Here is a 26,261-nt window from a genome sequence, read left to right on the forward strand (position 1 = left end):
TGTCGGCAGTATGTTCTGGGAGACACTGAATCTTTCCAAAAGCTGGGTCGTTGGCCACATGTGGTTTACAATATACAATTACTTATTCCTCATTTGCAGTGGTACAGATTTGGGAGAGAGTGGGAAGTGAGTAGGAAGAAGATCCTTAGGAGATCCTATCAACATACGCTTGTTTATTCTTGATAACAAGATCTGAGAGAAGACTTCAATTCTTCTTTTTTTAATCCAGCGGAAAAAAATAGTCATGAAATGTCTATCAAATAGAAAAGTCATTATTCTTAATGAGACGTACCTGCTTACAAATCATAGGTTAAGGTGTACATTTCAGAATGCATGAACATTAAGATTTAATTATTTTAAACACTTGAATACATATTAATATAATAATTCTACAATTGTATACATTTAAGTCATATTTATGTTGTGTTGATTTCTAATAAATTATTTTCTCTTGTAAAGAACAGTAGACCCAGAGGTGGGATTCAGCAGGTTCTGACCAGTTCTGGAGAACTGGTAGTAGAAATTTTGAGTACTTTGGAGAACCAGTAAATACCCACCCCCATCTATTCTCTGCCTCCTGAGTCCCAGCTGATTGAGAGGAAATAAGGATTTTGCAGTAGCCTTCCTCTCGAGTAGGATGGGAATGGAGATTTTACAGTATCCTTCCCCTGCCACGCCCACAAAGCCACACCCAGAAAGCCACGCCAACAAAGCCATGCCCACAGAACCAGTAGCAAAAAAATTTGAATCCCACCACTGAGTAGACGATTTTTAATAAAGCATATTTGATTTGTGAGTCACAATGTAAGTTGTACTATTCTCACCGATTAAAAAAATATACTGTTAAAGAACACAGCAATCATAAATATTTATATATTTATTAGTATTTATTACATGCATACATTTATTTTATGTATGTAAAATCTTGGGAGGAAAAAAAGATTTAAAAATATGTAGTTTCCTCTTCAGGATACCAGGTTGTGACTTTAAGTCACACAATTCCTAGTACAGTGGTACCTCTACCTACAAACGCCTCTACTTAAGAACCTTTCTAGATAAGAACCGGGTGTTCAAGATATTTTTGCCTCTTCTCAAGAACCATTTTCCACTTACAAACCCAAGCCTCCAAAACTGTAACTGGAAAAGGCAGGGAGAAGCCTCCGTGGGGCTTTTCCAGGAATCTCCTGGGAGGAAACAGGGCCTCCACCCTCCCTGTGGTTTCCCCAATCGCACACATTATTTGCTTTTACATTGATTCCTATGGGAAAAATTGCTTCTTCTTACAAACGTTTTCTACTTAAGAACCTGGTCATGGAACGAATTAAGTTCATAAATAGAAGTACCACTGTATTGCAATCGGTTTAACCAAAGATGCTTTTTCAAGATACAACTGGACTTTCTGTTTTTTCTTTGAAGATGTTTCGCTTCTTATCCAAGAAGCTTCTTCAGCTTTTCTGAATAAGGAATTCTGCTTTATTTTTTACTTTCCAACTCTATTTCATTCAGACCAGTTCAGGGACCTCTTGGAACAGAGCTTTGGTAGCTTCCTGATACCCATCAAGGTCCCCCACATATAAACCTCTCTGCATTTGTTAATAGTATCAAAAAAAGATTTAACTACTCTTGCAACTGGCCCATCAGAAGATATATTTTATAAACTGACTTTCCAATACACTTTTTTATTCTTTTATATTTCATGTTTCTAGATTGCCTTCAAGAATCATATGGATTGTGTGTATACAGGGAGAAGGAATGTTAGAAATGGTTATGCTTCTATTCTTTGTGAAGAATGATAGAAGAGCTGAAAACACAGAGCAGTATTAGGGGGGTAGGGTAATAAACACAGAAGAAATGAGCATTGATTGGCTGCTTTATACCAGCACCCATCTATTCCCCCCCCCCTTTTAATGGAATCCTTGGAAAACCCACTTCATCTTGCAAAATGTTGTGTGTAATTGGAGAGACAATAGGGAAGCAAACAATTATGCTTGTAACGTACACCACTTACAGACACCATTTCAAAACACTGCTGTCTGAAGAAATGCAAAATTTACACACGCACTTCTGACAATTCAAATAATGTATATCTAAAGTTTTGCATGCGTACCATTACTGTAGACTGAAAAAGCAAATGTGGTGCATTACTTTCTGGCCAACCCTCGTGTGTGTATGTATGTATTACAACAGGAGACATCAATTTGAAAGGGAGAAATATGTTTTAATAAAAGAAGTAACTTGCTCAATTTGATCATCAGATCCTGTATTTGGGGGGTTAATCAAAGGAATAACCCCCAAAGGAGGTGAAGAACACTGCTATGGAATATACAAACTTAATTCCATAGGAAAAACTAGGAAAATAATTGGACAAATTCACACAATCATGCAGAATGGGACAATATAGTGACCTAGGTCTTAGATATAAAACCATTATAATATAAGGAAGGGGAAAGCACTTTGGGTGTTTCTACTTCATTCACCTTAACAGCTCTTGCATCCTTTGAAATTTTTCCTACCACAACCCAACTTTTTGTCTTAATAATAAGCACAGCTTGACATGACTGAAACTTCTACTCACTGGAATTGAGAAGAATCATCGCCTTCACACAGATATATTCTTTGTGCTGCAATTTCAGCTCCCGAAGCCTTGAAGTTGTTGCCAAGAGCATGTCAAAGATTTCCAAAATTCCTTCTACACATTTTCCCTCATCCCTAATTTGAAAATAGTCAGAGGATTACTTGACATATGAAGTATGCTTTCCACCAAAATACCACATTTTATTCCAACATATAGTCACATTTTGCCTCTACTAAGTGGTTCATATTTACACTGTATGTATTTTAAGCATTAAATGTTCAACACAATCTTTGTTCATTTTATAAAAGGTGAAATCGTGCCTTCATTATCAGCTAACTCATGATCATTTTTTAACTTTATTGCTTTCAGGAGTTTCTCTTTCTGTCTTGCTGCTCTGATGCCTAAAACCTCCTCCTAAAATAACTATATTTCATTCAACCTAACATCCCACACATATTTCTAGAATGACCAAAAATTCCAGCCTTGTTTTGACTAGTGAAATCACAACTGTGCCCCTTCCCTACAGTTTCTTGCAATCTAAAAAAAAGAGTACAGTAGTTAAAAATGGTTTGTGGCTATAAAAAAAATGCCTAGCCTAGCACTAGATTGCTACAAACTACCTTCGATAGCTTTTCAGTTAACTCCAACTGAACACTTGTTCAGGAATTGGTTATGTTTTTAATATTATTGCCAGTAAATCTGTAGGAGGGGATGAGCAGGGGTGAACTGAATGTTAACCATAATAGTTTATGCAGGAGAAAATATTTGGGCCTTCCTTAACAGAGTAAAAGATTGTGTTTGCTTGATACATGCAAGTACAACAATACTTATTTCTTACCTGTCAAGCACAAGATCTGGTGCAAATATGAGCTTTCCTGGGTGATCAATGGATCTCCACATTAGACCCACCATTAATATTTCCAACCAACAGCTTTCCAAAAGCCTTACTTGATCATATAGACTCAGCTCTATGAAGCCTTTAAAAGAAGGGGGGAAAGGAAAGAAGGCATACTTACATCATGAATAACCAAACATATACACCTTCCTTGTCTCCAGAACAATATAAATTCCTTAAAATTCAAAGTTTTCTTCTTGATTCACTTGAAATTAAGAAATCCATGACCTAAATTCTTAGAGGCTTGTCAAGTGTTGATTCCAAATGATGGACCCCTCCTTCCTTCATCTACTATCTATACTGGGTGGCAAACATATGGATTTTGGCTTTATAAACATGATTTATTAATAAATAAATACATTTTGGATGCTTATCGCAAAGGATTATATCAGACATGTTAAGATTTTGTAAAAACAATAACCTGTAGAACAAAACAGCAAGGATAAACTAACCATAACTATAATCATCCTGTGCCCAAGACCCGAAAGGACCAACAGGTCTTTAACAATTTCCTAATGACATAATGGTTCTCCAGAGGTTATTGTTGTATCCTGAAATGGCTACCTTGTAACTCTGTAAATAGTTTGTTCCTCTTTCCAGCGCTGTCTGAGCCCAAGCAGGAAGTCGCTCCTGATTGGCTCAGACGCGGCCGGCTCTAGCTTTGGCGGGAACCGCAATGTATAAAAGGAGCGGTTTCTCCAGGCAGAGTCAGTCGGTACTCGCTGAATTGTCACTTTGCCTTGCTGAGTTGTCACTTGTTCTCTGAGCTGAATAAAAGTACCGATTGCTCAAAACCCTGCCTCTGGGTCTACTTCACTGGCGACGAACGGACGGAAGAACATCGCGTGCAAAAATGAACAAAGTCCAGATCGGCCAGGCTCCGGAACTCTTCAATCCCGAGAAAACGACCTGGGACGAATACATGACCACCTTCGAGATCTTCCTCGAGGCAGCAGGAATACAGGACGCCGAAGCCGATCGCAGACGGGCTATTTTTCTTAATTACTGCGGCGCAGAAATCCGTGGACTGGCCCAGACTCTCACCGAACCGGAGCAAGCAAGAACCGTAGCGTGGGACGTCCTACAGGAAAAGCTAGCGAGCCACTTCAAGCCGACCAAACCAGCCATGGTTTTTCGGCATCAATTTTCCATGATGGCTCAGAAGGAAACCGAGTCGATCAACCAGTTTACAACGCGGCTTCGAACGGTACTTGCCCAATGCAAGTTTAAAGACCCGGAAGCTCGCCTAACCGACGCCTTGGTTTTCGGCATGAAAAACAGCACAGTGAGGAATAAACTCCTTACCGAAGAAGAGCCGACTCTACAAACCGTGATTAAACTGGCGCAAACCGCAGAAGCAGCCGACGCAGCGGCTAGAGAATTAAAAGAGCACGGAAGGCGAGAACTCATTGCCAAAATTGACTCCGCGTCTTCCAGCGCCGTGGAATCAGACGACCTCAACCAACCGACCCACAGCGGAGACAACTGCCTCCTGGTGCAAGACCAGCCGAGACACCTGAGAGCTACTCACCCAGCCCCCTGCGCGGGCTGCCGGGGAAATCACCAGCGCCATCGATGCCCTTTCCGAGACGCTACATGCCGCCGCTGCAACCGGAGAGGCCACATCGCCATCGCTTGCAGAGCGACAACACCGGAAGACACTTTCGCCACGCCACAATACCAGCGACCACAAAACCAGACCCCCCAATCGCGAGAAAGGAGACCATTCCGCAACTCGGGTCAACGGAACTACTCAACCGCTAACCGCGACTACTATAGAGGTAACTCTCAATTTTCCGTGAATAACACGGCAACCAAAAAGGGAGCTAAAATTGTTATCTCATTGTTACTAAATAACCAGCCTTGCTCAATGGAGCTGGATACGGGCTCTAGATATACCATCATGCCCTGGGAAAAATTTAAACTATATATGCCTAATGTGTCTAAGGCTGACCTAAATCAAACCTCTTTGGTAATCAGAGACTTCCAAGGGGGGGTAATCTCGGTCCTGGGAACTGCTAATGTACCTATCGCATTCAAGAATGTTAAATGTACCCTTCCAATGCTTATTGTAACGGGGGCCAAGCACTCTCTTCTGGGTTTAGCGTGGATGGAACCGTTGGGAATCGAGATTTCGGGTGTGTATAATGTTAACTGTGATAATATGCCTAACTTTGTTAAAGAATTCCCTGAAGTGTTCAGCCCCACCTTGGGATTGTACAAGGGGCCCCCTATATCATTCTCTATTGACCCCAAGGTCCCACCAATCAGACTAAAACCTCGCAGGGTTCCCCTTCCGCTTCTCCCCAAACTAGACATACAGCTGGATAAACTCATTAGCCAAGGTATTTTGGTCCCTGTGGAACAGGGACCATGGGAAACTCCAATAGTTACACCTCTGAAGCCAGATGGTTCCTTAAGAGTTTGCGCTGATTACAAATCGACCCTGAATAAGGCACTCCAACACCACCCCTACCCCATCCCAGTTGTGCAGCAACTTCTACACTCCCTGGGGGAGGGGAAAAGGTTCGCAAAGATCGACCTGGCGCAAGCTTACCAGCAACTTCCGGTCGATGAACAAACAGCAAACGCTCAGACAATTGTAACGCACAGGGGGGCTTTCAAATGCACGAGGTTACAGTTTGGGGTAAGCATAGCCCCAGGAATATTCCAGAGCATTATGGAACGCCTATTGTCAGGGGTAAATGGGGCCATTCCATACTTTGATGACATCTTAATTGCAGGGGAAAACCAGGAACAAGTAAACAAAAGAATAAGGGAAGTACTTAAGAGGTTACAGGACAAAGGTTTAAGGATCAAGCCTGATAAATGTGTCTGGGGAACCAACAGTATAGAATTCCTAGGATATAAAATAGATAAGGAAGGCATCCACCCCACAACAGAGAAGCTGAGAGCAATTAGAGAAGCCCCAGAGCCACGAGATAAGAATGAGTTGCAGGCATTTTTAGGCCTCCTTAATTTTTATTCCGTTTTTTTAAAGCAGAAGGCAACAGTAGCAGAGCCTCTCCATCGCTTACTCCAGAAGGAAGCCCGCTGGACATGGGGGAAAACTGAACGTGAAGCTTTTTCTCAAATAAAGAATTTATTAACTTCTAAAAGCGTAGTAGTCCAATATAGTGCTTCGCTACCCATTAGACTCACGTGCGACGCTTCGCCGTACGGCATAGGAGGAGTCCTAGCTCACGTTCTACCTAATAAGACAGAGGCCCCGATAGCATTTTTTTCAAGAACCATGACCAGCACGGAGAGGAATTATAGCCAGTTAGACAAGGAGGCTCTAGCATTAGTGGCAGGGGTAAAGAAATTTCACAATTATATTTTTGGAAGAAGTTTTGAGCTAGTCACTGACCACAAGCCCCTACTAGGTCTGCTGGCCCCCAACAAGCCCACTCCACCTTTTATGTCTCCAAGACTAATCAGATGGGCTCTTTTCCTCTCAGGGTATCAGTATGAGCTCACCCACAAGGGGGGAAAGGAAATCAATCACGCAGACGGCCTCAGCAGGTGCCCCATAACAGACTTAGTGGAAGACCCTGTTCCTTCCACAGATGTGTTAATGATAGATCTCGAGGAAAACCCACTAACCACAGCAAAAGAGGTAGCTGCACACACGCAGCAAGATCAAATCCTTAAACAAGTGGTGAACTGTGTGCTTAAGGGATGGCAAAATGATGTTGTAAAACCTGAATTGTGTGATTTTAAAAACAAAAGACTTGAGTTATCGTATGTAAAGGGTTGTCTGTTGTGGGGAGATAGAGTTGTCATCCCTAAAAGCCTAAAGGAAAAGGTACTCAAAATGTTACATGTGGGTCATCCTGGGATTGTCAGGATGAAGAGTTTGGCAAGGGGGCATTTATGGTGGCCAGGGCTGGATGCTGATATTGAAAATTGGGTTTCAAAGTGTGACCCGTGCCAAGAGTCACGGCCTAGTCCCCCCAAAACAACTCCGGCTGAGTGGGAGCAGCCTGCTGGTCCTTGGTCTAGAATCCACATTGATTTTGCTGGCCCGGTGGGGTCCCAGTATTTCTTAATAGCGGTTGATGCCTTCTCCAAATGGGTGGAAATAATAGCAATGAACAATATAACCACAAGTGCCACCATCAAGGTATTGAGTAGACTGTTTGCATCCCATGGTTGCCCAGATATCTTAGTGTCTGACAATGGGCCTCAGCTAACAGCCAGGCAATTCGAATTGTTCTTAGATGGCCTAGGGGTCAGGCATGCCCTCATCTCACCTTATTCGCCCTGGGCTAACGGATTGGCAGAACGTTACGTTCGGGTGGCAAAGGAGGCATTGCGCAGGTCAGGCCCTGGGGATGTGCAACAAAACTTGGACCAATTCTTACTAACCCAGCACATTACCCCTAACTCACACACACATGTGAGCCCTGCAGAGTTATTGATGGGAAGAAAGTTGAGGTCACCACTAGACAGGTTAAACCCAAGGTTCTGTGTTAATAATAACCAAATGTGTGTAAAACCTGAAAGAGAAATGTATTTGGGACAAAATGTATATGTAAAAAGCTTTGATGGAAATGTAAACTGGATGAAAGGAATTATTGTTAAGCAAAATGCACCCAAGACTTATATTGTAAAACTGGAGGATGGTCGTTTGTGGAAACGACACATAGACCACATTCGAAAGCGAGCAGAAAATCAATTGCCACAAACCGCTGACTTGGACTCTCCCCCTTCAACAGACTTTAGTACATTGCCCGAGCTAAGAAACACGCAAAGAGACTTATCGGGCCAGGGGGAACCATCCAGCGACGCCGAGCCATCCTCGTCCTCCGAAGCCTTCGTTGGGCCCGCCAGGCCAGGTCCGCCGCGCCGGGAGAACGGCGGTGAGCCATCCTCCACAGTCGGTGGCGAAGGAGAAATTGAATTGCGCAGGTCAGCGCGAGCTCCTCGGAGGCCCCACCGATTGGACGATTTTGTCACATGGCTTTCTTGATGGATGTGTCCAACTATGAGGGGAGGGGTGTTGTATCCTGAAATGGCTACCTTGTAACTCTGTAAATAGTTTGTTCCTCTTTCCAGCGCTGTCTGAGCCCAAGCAGGAAGTCGCTCCTGATTGGCTCAGACGCGGCCGGCTCTAGCTTTGGCGGGAACCGCAATGTATAAAAGGAGCGGTTTCTCCAGGCAGAGTCAGTCGGTACTCGCTGAATTGTCACTTTGCCTTGCTGAGTTGTCACTTGTTCTCTGAGCTGAATAAAAGTACCGATTGCTCAAAACCCTGCCTCTGGGTCTACTTCAATTATAATTCGAGATAATAAGGGTCACAGATCCCAACAGATAGCATTATTTAATTGATGGGACATATTTAACATCACATGTTTTTATGAAGTCAATCCTCTATGTCTCTTAAATGCTATGAGGTATTGATGGGAAAAATGCATGATGTAAACCACAAAACTATATTTGAACCTACATCTATGACCTGAACAGGGATTTTCCTATTTTGCCTTCATTTCCCATTTCTTTTCCTACCACTCAGCTGACGACTCGATATTTCATATATTTTAGAATCTACGTGAATCAGATTAATCACTCTTTGGGGGAATCTCCAACATTTTCTTCTGTGCTTATTTTGCAATTTTGTATGCTCTTCCATTTCACTTCCACAGTAATGTATACTTAGCTATTTGAAATTACTACTAAATGAAATAGATAGATGAAATAATGAAATAGATTCTGCCGCACGAATCCCAGCAACCAGTTAGGTCCCACAGAGTAAGCCTTCTCCAAATCCCGTCAACTAAACAATGTCGTTTGGTGGGACCCAGGGGAAGAGCCTTCTCTGTGGCGGCCCCAGCCCTCTGGAACCAATTCCCCCCAGAGATCAGAATAGCCCCCACCCTCCTTGCCTTTCGTAAGCTCCTTAAAATCCACCCATGGGGGAACTGAGATATTCTTTCCCCCTAGGCCTCTACAATTTATGCATGGTATGTTTGTATATATGTTTGGTTTTATAATAAGGTTTTTTTTATTGTTTTAGTATTGGATTGTTATATGCTGTTTTTTATCACTGTTGTTAGCCGCCCCGAGTCCACGGAGAGGGGCGGTATACAAATCCAATAGATAGATAGATAGATAGATAGATAGATAGATGGATGGATGGATGGATGGATGGATGGATGGATGGATGGATGGATGGATGGATGGATGGATGGATGGATGGATGGATGGACGGACGGACAGACAGACAGACAGGTGATGGATAAAGAAACCCACTGCATATCTAAAAGCCCTTTCTTAGGATCATGAAGATTGAATGCATGTAATAAATTTAATGGTAGTCTATTTTTGTACTTTTGGACATAAGATTAAATCAATCTGCAGACAATAACAAAGTCTCCCTTTCGCACAATGCTGCACGTCATCACATTTTAAGGTCATGAAGAAAGATAAAAATAATAGAAGGAAATACATGCAAAAATAAACCACATTACTGAAGATTAGGAAAAGGTTTCCAACAAATCTCAGCAGAAGAGCACCAAGCTCTATTAGCTATTTATTTATTTGTTTGTTTATTATATTTATATGGACACCCATCTTTCTGTCCAATGCAATTCTATAAGTCTTTACCATGCATTGTCAAAACTTCATCTGTTACACCACTAACTAGCACTTCTGTAGTAATACAGGTAGTCCTAGACTTACAATAGTTATTTAGTGACCACTTAAAGTTACAATGGCATGGAAAAAGTGAGTTATCACCATTTTTTATATCGGGTGGGGGTTGCCCCTTCTGCTGTTACTGATGCACTGTGCATGCAGCTCCACAACTCTGGTGTGTGTGTGTATGTGCATCCGAGTGAGATACATACACACACACCAGAGTTGTGGATCCAATGGATCCATTGTTAGACCCAGGGCTGGGAAGCAGGCAGGATGGGGTGGAACGCAGTTCCACTGGTGGAAATGAAGATCGGCGGCTGTCACTTTCTGGATTACTGGTCTCGGCTTGGCTCTCCTTTTCCCCCCCTGCTGCTGCGTCTGTGCTCACTTTTTTCCTCTTTACTCCTTCCTGGCCTTGGACGAGCTTCCCTCTCTCCTGCCTGGCTCCCCTCCAGCCTCATACAGCCATCTCCCGCCTGAGGTGCAAGCAGAAGGCATGGATGGAAGCGGTGCGGGCAGCATTTATGCTTCTAACAGTTCGCCTAGTTACCCGCCTGAGGCAGAGGGGGCGACCCAGGAAGGAGAGCGTGGGAAACCTGAAGTAAATTGTCACCCCAGCGAGCGACACTGGTAAGATTGTAAGTCAAGGACTTAACAGTTTATTTGAACGTTGATGATCATTCAAGCCACTCCCACTTGATCACATGGCCAGCAAGCTACTCCTACCCAGTCACATGACCATTAAGCCACACCCACAAAATAAGCCACATCCACAGTGTGGCAGTAAACTTTTGGCTGCCCATGCAATTTGCATACTGAGCAAACAGATCAACAGATAATGCTTTTAATATGGCTCTGCACAACATCCTACAACATCTTGAATCCCCAGAGACCTATGCAAGGGTCTTTAGTTCGGCATTCAATACCACCCGAGTCTTCGGAGAGGGGCGGCATACAAATCTAATAAATAATAATAATACTGTAATAATAATAATAATAATAATCATCATCATCATCATCATACTGGACATTCTTCTAACTAGACTAAATCAGCTAGCAGTACCTGACCACACCTATAAGTGGATCATAAGCTTCCTAACAAACAGGAAGCAGCAAGCAAAATCACATCAGATACCCCAAGGCTGTGTACTCTCATCATTTCTTTTCTCTATATATACCAATGTCAAACAATCTATCTGTTAAACTATTGAAATTTCCAGATGATGCAACAGTGATTGATCTGATTTGAGACAACTATAATACAGACAGGAGGTTGAACAACTAGCCTCATGGTGTGGCTGGAACAATCTGGAATCAAACTCAAAACCGTACAAATGGCGGTAGATTTTAGGAGAAACCCTCCCATTCTAACCTCTCTTACAATACTAGACAATACAATATCAACAGTAGAGACCTTCAAATTTCTAGGTTCGACCATATCTCAAGACCTAAAATGGTCATGTAACATCAAAAATGTCATTAAAAAAGCACAACAAAGAATTTTCTTTCTGCACCAACTCAGGAAGCTCAAACTGCCCAAAGAGCTGCCGATACAGTTCTACAGAGGAATTATTTGAGTCTGTTATCTGCATCTCTATAAATGTCTGACTTGGTTCTGCATCCCAACAAGACTGACACAGACTTCAGAGGATAATCAGAACTGCAGAAAAAACAATTACTGCCAACCTGCCTTCCATTGAGGACCTATATACTACACGAGTCAAAAAGTGGGCCATGAAAATATTTACTGACACCTCACATCCTGGACATAATTTTTTTCAATTCCTACCCTCAAAATGATGCTATGAAGCACTGCACACCAAGACACCATCACTCTGCTAAACAAATAATTCCATCACCACTGTCAAACTATTCACTAAGGCTGCATTACTATTACTTCTTCTCATCGTTCCTATCACCCATGTCCTCCCACTTATGACTGTATGACTGTAACTTATTGCTTGTATCCTTACAATTTAATATTGATTGTTTCCTGAATGCTTATTTGTATGCTGTGACAATCATTAAGTGTTGCACCTTATGATTCTTGACAAATGTACAGTAGTCCCTCGCTATACCGCGCTTCACCTACTGCGGCTTCACTTCATCGCGGGTTTCTGAGGAAGTCGATCGGCAGATTTAAACAGTCCGCCGAACTCGATCGGCAGGTTTTTTTAAAAAAAATATATATCTAAAATTGTAAATACTGTATTTAAATACTGTATCTAAAATAAATACTGTGTGGGAAGGGTTTATAAACAATTAAAACAATGAAACCTTACCAAACAATTACAATATAAATACTTAAATAAGTACTATCAGTCGATAAATTCCCCATCACGGATTTCACCTATCGCGGCCAGGTCTGGAACGTAACACCAGCGATAGGTGAGGGACTACTGTATCTTTTCTTTTATGTACACTGAGAGCATATGCACCAATAACAAATTTGTTGTGTGTCCAATCGCACTTGGTCAATAAAGAATTCTATTCTATTTATCACTTCCTTTAGTTATTTATTACTTTATTGCTTTATTTACTACTTACTGGCTAGCTTCCTTCAGTCTATAATTTGCTACATTTATGAAGGCTCAAAGTGGTTTTTGTTCTGCCTATGTTTCAAAGAGATTTAATCTAATGTACAGTTTTTGGCTAATGTGATCACAATTTTTCTTCTGATGTTCGATTTTTTTCAAATGTTACAGTGCAGTTCCCAATTAATAAAAAATTAAATACCAAAAGGAATATTACATTTTATTACATTGCACTTTAATGTAACAAAATATATTTAGAAATATATTCTTAGAAAAATATGTATTTAAAATCTACTTGCGTGAACCTAAATTTTAAAAAAATCTGTGAGCCAATGCCAGACAGTATAAAATTTAAATAAGTAAATATAAACAGTATTTCTATCCTTAGATTCCCCCCCCCCCATTTTAGCCTTTTTAGGTTGTTTATTCTTAAACTAATATTTGCTCTCTCTTTTTGCAGATTTTTATCATGTTGTAAGTTAGTTCAAAGTCTTCCAAAACCTTTGGGGGAAGCCCTCAAAATCTCTCAAAATCTGCCATCAAATTACAAATGCTATTGAGGTAAAATATTAAAACTCCAAAATGTGTGGGCAGTAACAACTATACTCTTGCATTGAATTTATTAAATTTATTTTATTTTACTAAAACCCAACATCTTTACCTTGACACTGTATTTGAAGAGGAAAAGCATTCTGTAGTCATAAAAAGGTTATTCATCTCTATTTTGTAAGTAGGATATTGCGTGAACATTTATCCAAACTAAAAAAGTTTATGTTAATATCTGCAATATCAATTTTTAAGATGATCACACTTCTATTCTGCCTTCCAACTTTCTCACACCACAGATGTAGCCTACAGTATAAATACAGAATGCCAATTTGATTATACAGATTGAATTTAGCTAGTATTTCTCCTAATAGTCAGATTAATAAGGAAAACAGGCCACTCTGAATCAAAAGAAACAATATTGATGTAGACAAATGATTGTTTAAAAAAAAGAGGTATATAGGCTTAGCCATGGCTGTGGTAAATCTATCAAAATCAGTAGAACTTCAGTTAGTCATGATAACACTAAGCCACATTTATTTCAAAGTGCTCTTCTAAATATAAATATATTTGGATCCAAGTTACAGGAGATTTTTTTTCAAAGTGAGAGGAAAAAAATAACAGCTGCATTTACTACAAAAATGGATTGAATTGGAGGGGTAGCAGAATTATACACATTCTATCTCCATCACTATGAACAACAAAATAAGCAGGGAAAGTAATCAAAAGTGGACATGGATTCATTTCCCAGCTGAGTACAAATGCCTAGAATTCTCCAATGATCAAAGTAAAATTGCTATCATCCATTCAGGAGATCAATACCTCCAAATTTAATTGAAGACATTTAGCGAAAAGCAATAGGCAACTGGCTACTGTATTGTTTTTGTGCAAACTAAGTCCTTCGTTTTTTTTAACTCCCACCCACCCACCTTCCCCACATATATATTTTGTTTTCAGCTGCATAATCCATTAAAGTTTTGAACTTTTTTTTATTTAAAAACCATTTAGGAAAAAAATTACATAAATTTTGTTAACTGTGCTCAGATTGTTGAAAACAAAAACTATACATGTAAATGTCGCCAGTATTAGTCACCATTGTAGTAACGTCTGAAGCATTATTGCCTTTGCATCCTAGTTGTAAAGTTGTGTGGTACCATACTGAACTGATTATGGTTGAATGTTATGAGAATCTTCTGACAATAAAAACACAAAATACAGTTGTTTTAATTGTCTTCATATTTCTGTTCTTTAAAGTCTTTTGTTGATTCCTGCCCACTCTGTACTATGATTGGAGTAAATACCAATAAATATATGTAGAATATAATACAGGTAGTCCAGTATTTATAACCACAGCTGAGCCCAAAATTTCTGTTGTTAAGTGATACGTTTGTTAAGTGAGCTTTGCTCAATTTTACGAACTTTCTTGTTGCAGTTGTTAAGTGACTCATTGAAGTTGATAAATTAGTACCCTGATTGTTAAATAAAACTGGCTTCCCCATTGACTTTCCTTGTCAGAAGTTTGCAAAAGGTGACCTTAGGACACAGCAATGCTCAAAAATATAAATCCATTATCAAGCATCTGAGTTTTGATCACATGATCATGGAGATGCTACAAAAGTTGTAATTGTGAGAAATGGTGATAAGTCACTTTTTTCAGTGCCGTTGTATGTTTATTTATTTATTTATTAGATTTGTATGCTGCCCCTCTCTGCAGACTCGGGGCGGCTAACAACAGTAAAAAGACAATGTAAACAAATCTAATATTAAAAGTAATTTAAAAAACCCCAATTTAATGAACCAATCATACATACAGACATACCATGCATAAATTTTATAAGCCTAGGGGGAAGGGAATATCTCAATTCCCCCATGCCTGACGACAGAGGTGGGTTTTGAGGAGTTTACGAAAGGCAAGGAGGGTGGGGGCAACTCTGATATCTGGGGGGAGTTGGTTCCAGAGGGTCGGGGCCACCACAGAGAAGGCTCTTCCCCTGGGTCCCGCCAAATGACATTGTCTAGTTGACGGGACCCGGAGAAGGCCAACTCTGTGGGACCTAACTGGTCGCTGGGATTCGTGCAGCAGAAGACAGTCCCGGAGATATTCTGGTCCAATGCCATGAAGGGCTTTATAGGTCAGAACCAACACTTTGAATTGTGACCGGAAACCGATTGGCAACCAATGCAGACTGCGGAGTGTTGGTGTAACATGGGCATATTTAGGAAGGCCCATGATAGCTCTCGCAGCTGCATTCTGCCCGATCTGTAGTTTCCGAACATTTTTCAAAGGTAGTTTGAACAATCACTAAATGAACTGTTGTAAGTGGAAGATTACCTGTAGAAATTTTTTTTTTCTGAGCAGATGGTTGGACTTGATGGCCTAAATGTCCTTCTTAACTTTTGATTTTATAATGCCACTTTTTCTTTGGTAGAGCTTTCATTTATTCGGTGTTGACTTCAGAAGTTCTAGCTATTGACTCCAAATTAAACCTTGCTTACAATATACAGTCACAATGGTCCAACCCAGTAGTCCAACTCAAGAGTGTCAAACTCATGGCCCGTGGGCCAAATGCGTCATGTACTGGCCCCAGCCCCACCTCGTTTAGCAAAGAGGGAAAAGTCCTGATACATGACAACATTGTGAAAACCTGAGTTTGACACTCCTGCCATATATAAATGGGAGTCAACTGCACATTCAGGGTACACCCAGTATCTGCAAATTGAATGAGGATAAGTCTTTAAAAAGAAGAATATGACTTCCACTAAGGTAAATATCTTAATAATTGCTGGTAAATAATAAACTCTTATTCATCTGTCAATACATTAAGAGCTTCAGATGTATTTATCCACAAACAGTATGATGCCAGAAATAATTGACAGGGAGTTTGTATTTATTCATACCCAAAGATCTCATGACTTAAAAGTTGTATACAATTTGGGTTTTTTTGTTTTGTTTCTTCTCTATTCCTTACCTGTAATGTTGTTACAACAGAAAGAAGTCAAACTATCTTATTTTTAAGGTATTGTTTAACTACAGCTATTTTTATCAGAACTGGAATTACTTCTACTTTAAAAATGTAAAAAACAAACCCCACCAAATTAGCTAACCAGGGCTTTTAAGAAAACTAAAAGCAGCACCAGTCATAATGGATCAATTGAAAGTAATATTCTTTATAGAGAGAAGAAAACCTTAAACATTGCATTAAGTATATGGTTAAAAATCAAGGAGGAAAAATCACATAGATACAAAAGATAGAAAAAGCCACTTGTTTTCTAGATAATTTCTTGACTCACACTGGGAAGCCACAGCTGTCTAAAGATAGCAATTGAGAAATCCAAGTTTTTAATATAAATGAATAAAACCTTTTCCAAAACAGGAACCTGGGTTCTAAGTGAAATGCAAACATTAATGAACCTCAGGAAATCCCAAGTTGTCTACTTGGAACAACCACTACACTGCAAAAACATATGGACTACACATCTCAATCAGGGTAAAACAATAGATGCAATTTACATAGACTTCTGTAAAGCCTTTGACTCAGTTGTACACAACAAACCTCTTCTGGAACTCAAATTCTATAGCATTTCAGGACCCCTTCATGATTGGATAACTGCATTCTTATCAAACAGACAACAAGTAGTTAAAATAGGAAGTGCCCTATCAAATCCTGCACCTGTCAATAGTGGTGTCTCTCAAGGCAGCATTCTAGGAGTAACACTATTCATACTTTACATAAATGACCTCTCTGATCATATTAAAAGCAACTGAGTCCTCTTTGTTGATGATGTTAAAATTATTTAATACCACCAACAATACTGCTACCCTTCAAAAAGACCTTGACCATGTATCAGAATGGTCAAACAACTGGCAACTTCAAATCTCAACTAATAAATGCTCTGTCTTACACATTGGCAAAAAGAATCAGAACACAAAATACAAACTTGGAGGACACGATCTTACAGATTACCGTCACTCTGTCAAGGACCTTGGAGTACTCATATCTAATGACCAAAGTGTCAGAGCCCATTGTAACAACATTGTCAAAAAAGCACTAAGAGTTGTTAATCTAATCTAATTCTGCATAGTTTCCTCTCTGGCAATATTAATCTACTAACCATAGCATACAAAACATTTGCTAGAGCAGTTCTTGAATACAGCTCACGTGTCTGGAACCTGCACTGCATTTCAGATATCAATACGATCGAGACAATCCAAAAATATTTCACAAGAAGAGTTCTCCACTCCTCTGCTTGCAACAGAAGATCTTATTCCACCAGACTTGAAATTTTGGGCTTAGATAGCCTAGAACTTTGTTGCCTTCGAACTGACCTAAATGTAGTTCACAAAATCATTTATCACAATGTCCTACCTGTCAACATTTTCTTCAGCTTCAACCACAACAATACACAAGCACACAATCAATTCAAACTTACAGTAAACCACTCTAAATTCAACTGCAGAAAATATGACTTAAGTTAATCAATACCTGTAGTGCACTACCTGACTCTATGGTTTCTTCCCCACCCCCCAAAAAAATTAACCTTAGACTATATACAGTCAACCTCACCCATTCCTAAGAGGTCTGTAAGGGGCAGGCATAAGTGCACCATTGTGCCTACCGTCCCTGTCCTACTGTCCTATTGCCTAATTTACCTGTAGTGACAAAAGTAAGATTTTGCACTTAGGCAAGAAGAACCAAATGTACAGGTATAAAATAGGTACTTGGCTCAAGAGCAGGATTTGTGAAAGGGATCTAGACATCCTAGTGGACAACCACTTACATATGCTGCAGTTGCCAAAAAACCAATGCAGATATAGGCTGCATCAAGAGAGGAATTTAAAGTAGTAGGATCATAAGTGGTATTTCTCTGGTCTATTTGTCAAAAGATACGGCTAGGAGAAGTGAGGAAAATACTTGAAATGAAGGAATAGACTAGACTATTGATTCAAGCATTCTGATAATAATAATAATAATAATAATAATAATAATAATAATAACAACAACAACAACAACAACAACAACAACTCACATAATCAGCTGCTCCAAAAAGATCGCACAGACTGGCTACAAGCATAGACATGATGCTGTGGCACAGATGATCCACTGGAACCTGTGCCGGAACTACCATTTACCAGTGGCAAAGAACTGGTGGGATCATAAGCCCGAAAAAGTGGTCGAAAATGAGCAAGCAAAACTACTGTGGGACTTCTGACTTCAGACTGACTGAATTCTGAAGCATAACACACCAGACATTGTGATCATGGAGAAAAAGAAAGTATGGATCATCGACATCGCAATCCCAGGAGACAGCAAAATTGAGGAGAAACAGCTAGAGAAATTAGTGAAATACGAAGATCTAAAAATCGAGCTGCATAAGCCAGTGAAAGTGGTCCCAGTGGTACTTGGCATGCTGGGCGCAGTGCCAAAGGATCTCAGCGGACATTTGAAAACCATTGGAATTGACAAAATCTCCACCTGTCAATTGCAAAAGGCCGCTTTACTGGGATCGGCAAACATAATTCGCCACTACGTCACGCAGTCCTAGGTGCTTGGGAAGCGCCCAACTGGTGATGAAATACGAAATCCAGCATAGTGATCTCGTTTGCTGTGTTGTACAGACATAATAACAACAACAACAACAACAACAAAATTGGAAGGGACCTTGGAGGTCTTCTAGTCCAACCCTCTGCTGAGGCAGGAAACCATACACCAGTTCAGACAAATAGTTATCCAAAATCTTCTTAAAAACTTCCACGGTTGGAGCATTCATCTTAAAGTTGCTAAGCTTGAGAAATACTGCTTTAGGAAACCGAATCAGGAGGATCTTGACAAACTGATACATTAGCAAGATTAAATTCCCACAATTTGCATTGGGAAAAATCAGAGGTATGAATATAAAAGGATCATAAGCTGGATATTACCCACAATGTGATGCAGTTGCAAAAAAAAGCAAATGCAGTTCTATATTGTATCAGAACAAATATAATGTTGAATTAAAAGAAGTTCTTGTTTCTTTTTATTCTGCTTTAATTAGGCTGCACCTAGAATACTGCATTCAATTCTGGGCACCACATTTTAGGAAGGTAGTGGCAACCACACCATTCACAGAAAAGATCAACAAATGATAAGGAGCCTATAAAGAAAACCCTCAGAATGCTTGGAAGTGTTGAGTATGGTTATCCTAAGGAAGAGATTGCCAGGAGACATGATAATTTCTTCAAAAATTTGAAGAAACTATCATTTCTAAATATTCCCCAACTTTTATGGCTTTATAGACCAGTGGACAGGAGGGAAAGAGTCCGTATAAGTGGCAGCCATATGCGGCACAGTTCCATTTGCACAAACAGTAGGCACACGTGCCTGCCACTCGCATAAATGGAGTTCACACACAGGTGTTTGCCCCCTGATCATGCAAGTGGGGATGCACACATGCTCACCCACCACTTCTGTGACCCAGTTCCAGTTCAAGGCCTGGTAGTGGGCCACTGTCTGGGGATTGGGGATTCCAGATGTAGAACATGGTCCAGAATTTTTCAGAGCTGGTCCAGAAGACAGGACAATTCAAGAAACCGTGGGTTTAAATTTCAAGGACAATACATTTGATTGAACTTGAGGGTGAGAAGATGAACAGTAAAAGCTGTTCAAACATTGAACAGCCTGTCTTGGAAATTGGTCATTTTCCTGTGGTGGGAATGTTTAAATATTTTTATTTATTTATTTATTTATTTTGTCCAATACACAATGAGGGTTTTAGTGGGTATATATCTATATACACATAGTAAAATACATGATGAAGGTTATAGAGTAGATGCTCATAGTAAAATATATCTAAGAAAGAATAGAAAAGAAGATATAGTAATAGAACATATCAATGAAAGAATAGAAGAAGAGATATAGGAATAGAAGAAAGGTATAGGAGATATAGGAGAGCAATAGGACAGGGGACGGAAGGCACTCTAGTGCACTTGTACTCGCCCCTTACTGACCTCTTAGGAATCTGGATAGGTCAACCGTAGATAATCTAAGGGTAAAGTGTTGGAGGTTTGGGGATGACACTATGGAGTCAGGTAATGAGTTCCACGCTTTGACAACTCAGTTACTGAAGTCATATTTTTACAGTCAAGTTTGGAGCGGTTAATATTAAGTTTAAATCTGCTGTGTGCTCTTGTGTTGTTGTGGTTGAAGCTGAAGTAGTCGCCAACAGGCAGGACGTTGCAGCATATGATCTTGTGGGCAATACTTAGATCTTGTTTAAGGCGTCTTAGTTCTAAACTTACACTTTCGTTTTGTCAGGCACCTTGTAATAACATAGGTAATATATATACTGGGTTTGGGATTAGACTACCATAATTATCTCCTTGAGATAAACCTTATATTCTATGTTTCTACTTTTGCTCCAAACTATGGCCATACTAAGGTTGTATTATCAAATAATAATGTGACCATTTATATGTTTTTCTTGTTGTAGGCCCTACGTTTTATTTTTAAAAAATATTTATACTTTTTATACAAACTTCAATTTAAAAAGTCATTTAGCATAAACTCCACTTTAAACACAGGAGTTTTTAAATTCCTTACCAGGGATTTTTTTCGCCCAGCCAATCATATGGACCAATTCTTTGTCTGCAAGTTTCGTCAAGGATAACATCATGGAAGCTTCCGTAAATGGTCTGTTGGGGCGAGTCACCAACACATTTGGTGGTTCAGCTTCAAGTAATATGGAGACAAACTGTTCTGGACTTATTGCATTGCCCAGGACTTCTTTTGCTTGGATGATACTTTCGTTATTCTTTTTCCCTTTGCCTACACAATGCACCAAATCTTCTGGATTGCGATGACGGCGAACAATACGATACCCACAACGCTCTCTCCTTGAACCTGAAATTTTGAAAAATAATTGACCTAATTTAATATTTTAGTAACTCATTCACTAGATTAACTATTCATGAGACTTGATTGTCAATTTCCCAAAAGTGCACCAAATCCATGTTGAAAAATTCCAGTGAGCAATTTCCTGTTTAGTTTGCACACACCCAATCCCTATACCCAGATCAGAGCAGGTATGTATGACATTTAGTTGAATTATCAAACCTTAAGCAAACATTAATGACTTTTTTATCATTGTAAAAATGCTATAGAGGACTACACACCAAGACAACTAGATATAAGAACAGTTTTCCCCCGAATGCTAAACAAATGATTCCCTCAACACTGTCAAACTATTCACTAGGGCTACATTACTATTATTATTAGTCTTCTCATTGTTTCTATCGCCCATCTCCTCCCACTTATGACTGCAGGGCTGTAACTTGTTGCTTGTATCCTTAAGATTTATATTGATATTGATTGTTTCCTGTTTGCTTATTTGTACCCTATGACAATCATTAAGTGTTCTACCTTATGATTCTTGACAAATGTATTTTGTGTTTTTATGTACACTGAGAGCATACGCATCAAAGATAAATTCCTTCTGTGTCCAATCACACATGGCCCATAAAGACTTCTATTCTACTCTACTCTATTCTATTCTGTTCTGTTCTATTCTATTCTATTCTATTCCTCTTATTGTTTACATTGTTTTATCATTTTAGAATTGTAGGCTGCCCAAAGTCTTTTGGTTGAGTTGGCTAGCTAGAGAAAAGGAAGGAAGGAAGGAAAGGAAGAAAGAAAGAAAGAAAGAAAGAAAGAAAGAAAGAATAGGGAAATTGAAATGGGAAATAAAACACCGAGTGATCCTCTATTCTGCACCATGAAGCAAACAAGATAGTAATGGCTTTGATGTATCCATCAATCTAAACAAAGCAACATTTTTACATCAAAAAAACCAGCCTCCAAGGACTTCTAGTAGCATGGTAGACAAAAATAAAAACAATTTAAAAATAAAATAGGTGTTAATCTTATTGGAGGCTTATTTTGCTTCTTGTTTGGGGGGAGGGGCTTTGGAAGCTACTGAAAGAGGGATTGGGGGCCAAATCTGACTCATAGGATATTATCCTTCCTGTAGACCTTGATTCTCTGGTATGATACATTTATTATCGGAAAAGAGCCCTGGTGACAAGAGAGGAGCTGATTGGAAATCAGGATCCCAGGTAGATGGTAGGAAGCCAAGCAATTAATTTGGCTCTAAATCAACTTTATTTTCTGAATTCTGGACGACTATAACATCCACATAAAGGGTTTGCATGATGCAGAAGGATGCTGCAAATTTGCTAGAATAAAGACACAATGTAAGTCTAGCTGAGCATAATGAAATCTTGATTTAGTTACACTGTTCCAGAGAACAAAGCGCTCAGTTTCCCAGTTCCATGTCATTCTTCCATAATCAGTTTGCCCTATTATAATACAGTGGTCCCCCGATTATCGCGAGGGTTCCGTTCCAGGACCCCTCGCGATGATCGGTTTTTCGCGAAGTAGCGGTGCGGAAGTAAAAACACCATCTGCGCATGCGCAGATGGTGTTTTTACTTCCGCCGCAGCAGCGAGGAGCCGAAGATTGGGGTTTCCCCGCCGCCCACGCAAACTCCTCGCTGCTGCCGCGCCCGTCGCTTGTCCGCCCGCCGCTTGTCCGCCCGCCGCTTGTCCGCCGCCTGCCTGCCCACGCGCCCGCCCTTCGCCCGCCCACGCCGTTCGCTCGCGCCGCTTCCCAGCTGAGTCCTGAAGCGAACTTCCGCGTTTGGCTTCAGGACTCAGCTGGGAAGCGGCGCTGGGGTTTCCCCGCCGCCCACGCAAACTCCTCACTGATGCCCGCCGCTCGCCCTCCCGCCAGCAAGAGGGGGAAGACCCAGGGAAGCCGCCCAGCAGCTGATCTGCCTGGCGCCATCTACGCATGCGTGGCCATAGAAAAAAGGGCGCGCATGCGCAGATGGTGTTTTTACTTCCGGGTTGAAAAATCGCGATATAGCGTTTCGCAATGATCGAGATCGCGAAACTTGGGGGACCACTGTAGATCCCACAAAAGGATCATTCTATATCATAGGCTCCATCTCCTGCCCAACAGATGATCAACAACTGCATTACTAAAACTTTTCTATTATCTAATTTTCTCTTTTTTCTTGATCCTGAAATTTGTTAACTAGATATACAATTCTATTCCCCCCCTCGCTCCCTTGCTCCCTCCCCCCCTCTCTCTCTCTCTCACACACACACACAAACACACACACACACAGAGAGAGAGAGAGAGAGAGAGAGAGATTGGATCAAATACTACTGCCATTTATATGTTCAATTTAAAAAGTTGCCAACTGCCAAAGTTTCCATGGCTTAATCAAGCTACATTTACAGATACCACCACAGTTTCTGTCTTGGCATTTAAAGCTATCCATAAATATAATAAAAATGGAGTCAGCTCTAACCTAGTTTATCAACCTTTCTAAGAACAGTGACCCACTTTGCAAACAACTGTATGATGTAGCCAGGGGTGTGCTGGTGCCCGGATTTGGGGGGGGGGATGTAGTGGGGTAGCGAAAATGGGGCTCCACCCCAGAGCACCCAATTTGCACTGGAAGATGTTGAAAAAAAATGCAGTGTGTCTTGCATAAGCCACGCCCACCATGTGGTAGTAAAAACTTGGGTAGCCCTTCACTGGATGTAGCCAGAAAACTAGCTGCTGATCTGACTATGGACAGCAAACAAATATTTCCTGGCATCCACATGGAGCTCAGCGGGAGTTTCCATCCAAGACATTTACTCTGATTCAAACAGCATGCTCATCTCTTCCTCAGCCTTGTTTGGAACTGCATCCACAAAGCAGCTCTATGTGAAGCCCAGGGAGACTAAGGAAGGAGGGTGTTAAATAGAAGCTTGAAGGGGAATTTCAAACACAACAGCACTACATTTTTAAGATTCAAGTCAGGGACATTGTTGCTGCTGTGTACACTGGAAAAGAAAGGAAGGCCAGCTTTATAAAGGCAGAGGAATTTGAGAGGATCATAGTCTGTGCTTCTATCCATCACTTTCCTGTGGTCCACCATCTTCTGGCCTGCAATTACCTATCACAGCACTTATAGCTGTTACTAAAAGTAAGTTTAAATACCCTTCCTGCCCACTGCTTCTCTTCTGCACATGGAGAAGCAGTAATGGGCTGCTATTTATTTGTTTGTTTGTTCGTTTGTTTGTTTGTTTGTTTGTTTATTTATTTGGTTGGTTGGTTGGTTGGTTGGTTGGTTGGTTGGTCCAATACACAATAATACACAGTGAATGTTATAGAGGATATAGTAGAGAAGAAATATGAGATATAGAAGAGACTATAGGACAGGGGATGGAAGGCACTCTACTGCGCTTACATACACCCTTACTCTTAGGAATCTGGAGAGGTCAACCATGGATAGTCTACTGCGCTTACATACACCCTTACTCTTAGGAATCTGGAGAGGTCAACCATGGATAGTCTAAGGGTAAAATGTTGGGGGTTAGGGGATGATACTACAGAGTCTGGTAATGAGTTCCACGCTTCAACAACCCGATTACTAAAGTCATATTTTTTTACAGTCAAGTTTGGAGCGGTTAATGTTAAGCTTGAATGTGTTGTGTGCTCTTGTGTTGTTGTGGTTGAAGCTGAAGTAGTCTTTGACAGGCAGGACTTTGCAACATATGACCTTGTGGGCAAGATAATGTTTAAGGCATCGTAGTTCTAAGCTTTCAAGATCCAGGATTGTAAGTCTAGTTTCGTAGGGTATTCTGTTTCGAGTGGAGGAATGAAGGGCTTTTCTTGTGAAGTATCTTTGAACATTTTCAAGGGTGTTGTTGTTGTTGTTGTTATTATTATTATTATTATTATTATTATTATTATTATTATTATTAATTGGATTTGTATGCCTCCCCTCTCCGCAGACTCGGGGCGTCTAACAACAATGATAAAAAACAACATGTAACAATCCAATTTAATAAAACAGCTAATGTCTGAGATGCAATATGAGTTCCAAACAGATGAGCTGTATTTGAGGATGGGTCTGGGGATGCTGCCACCCTCTCAGGGGGATGCAATGGTGGCACTATGTTTATGCACTATTTAATAATAGTTTTGTTATTGTCCTTCCTTCTTTAATCCCTTAGTATGATCCTTAACTCCTTTTAAAATCTAAAATAATTAATAGTATGTTTTTACCCATAAACGCTTTAATCATTTTAATCATTATCTAGAACTGAACTTTTAAAAAATTAAATTTAAAAAAATTGAGCTACTTGCCTAATCTGTTATCATACTGAACCTTGTGGGCTCAGTACAAAACCTTAAAATGTTACTGTTCTCCTCAACAAATAATGCTATCTATCATTTGTCCTTTTTGTGGCTATTCAAATAATGTGACTTAATCAACTGAAAAAGAATCCAAGCAAATATTTGAAAACTTATCTTGGTCGGTAAGCCACTCCCACCCAGTCACATGACCACATCCAATTCCATGATTGTCAAGCCATTCCCACCTGGTCACATGGCTGGCAAGCTACTCCTACCCGGTCACATGACCATCAAGCCACACCTACAAAATAAACCACACCCACAGTGTGGCAGTAATAATTTTGGTAGCCCATCTCTATGGAGAAGCATATGCTACCCTCTTCAAAAGACAATCAGGACTCAGGAAAGTATAAAGTACAAATATGTCTGTGAGCAGAACAATAATTGCATTGCTGATTTACTCCTGAGACAAGCATTGGAGGAAACAAAGCTAGTTCTACTGCAAATTTGATCCAAGTTAATTTGGTTCAGTCTGTGATTCAACTCAACTAAAGAGGTAAGAAAGATACATGAAGAGCCCAGTTTGAAATAACCAAACTCTTTCTAGAAAATGCCCCTTAGCCATTACATCATCCTTGCTCGTACATCCATATATACATAACAATAACAACAACATAGTTGGATGGGATCTTGGAGGTCTTCTAGTCCAACCGCCTGCTTAGGCAGGAAACCCTACACTACTTCAGACAGATAGTTATCCAACATCTTTTTAAAAACTTCCAGTGTTGGAGCATTCACACCTTCTGGAGGCAAACTGTTCTACTGATTAATTGTTCTAACATAGAAACAAAGAAGATTGGCGGCAGAAAAAGACCTCATGGTCCATCTAGTCTGCC

General features: G+C 40.3%; 1 protein-coding gene across 1 annotated transcript in view; it reads right to left on the reverse strand.

Moving 5' to 3' along the window:
* The window catches only part of ESR2 (estrogen receptor 2), a 98,427-nt gene that overhangs the window by 17,073 nt on the left and 55,093 nt on the right, over positions 1–26,261 (reverse strand). The window contains exons 6-8 of the mRNA XM_070751034.1: positions 20,770–21,069; positions 3,414–3,552; positions 2,576–2,709 (exon numbers count right to left, since the gene is read on the reverse strand). Coding sequence (XP_070607135.1) covers positions 2,576–2,709; positions 3,414–3,552; positions 20,770–21,069 — 573 coding nt within the window. The remainder of the gene's footprint in view (positions 1–2,575; positions 2,710–3,413; positions 3,553–20,769; positions 21,070–26,261) is intronic.

The sequence above is a fragment of the Erythrolamprus reginae genome, chromosome 1 (genome assembly GCF_031021105.1).
Source record: "Erythrolamprus reginae isolate rEryReg1 chromosome 1, rEryReg1.hap1, whole genome shotgun sequence".
Taxonomy (NCBI): domain Eukaryota; kingdom Metazoa; phylum Chordata; class Lepidosauria; order Squamata; family Dipsadidae; genus Erythrolamprus; species Erythrolamprus reginae.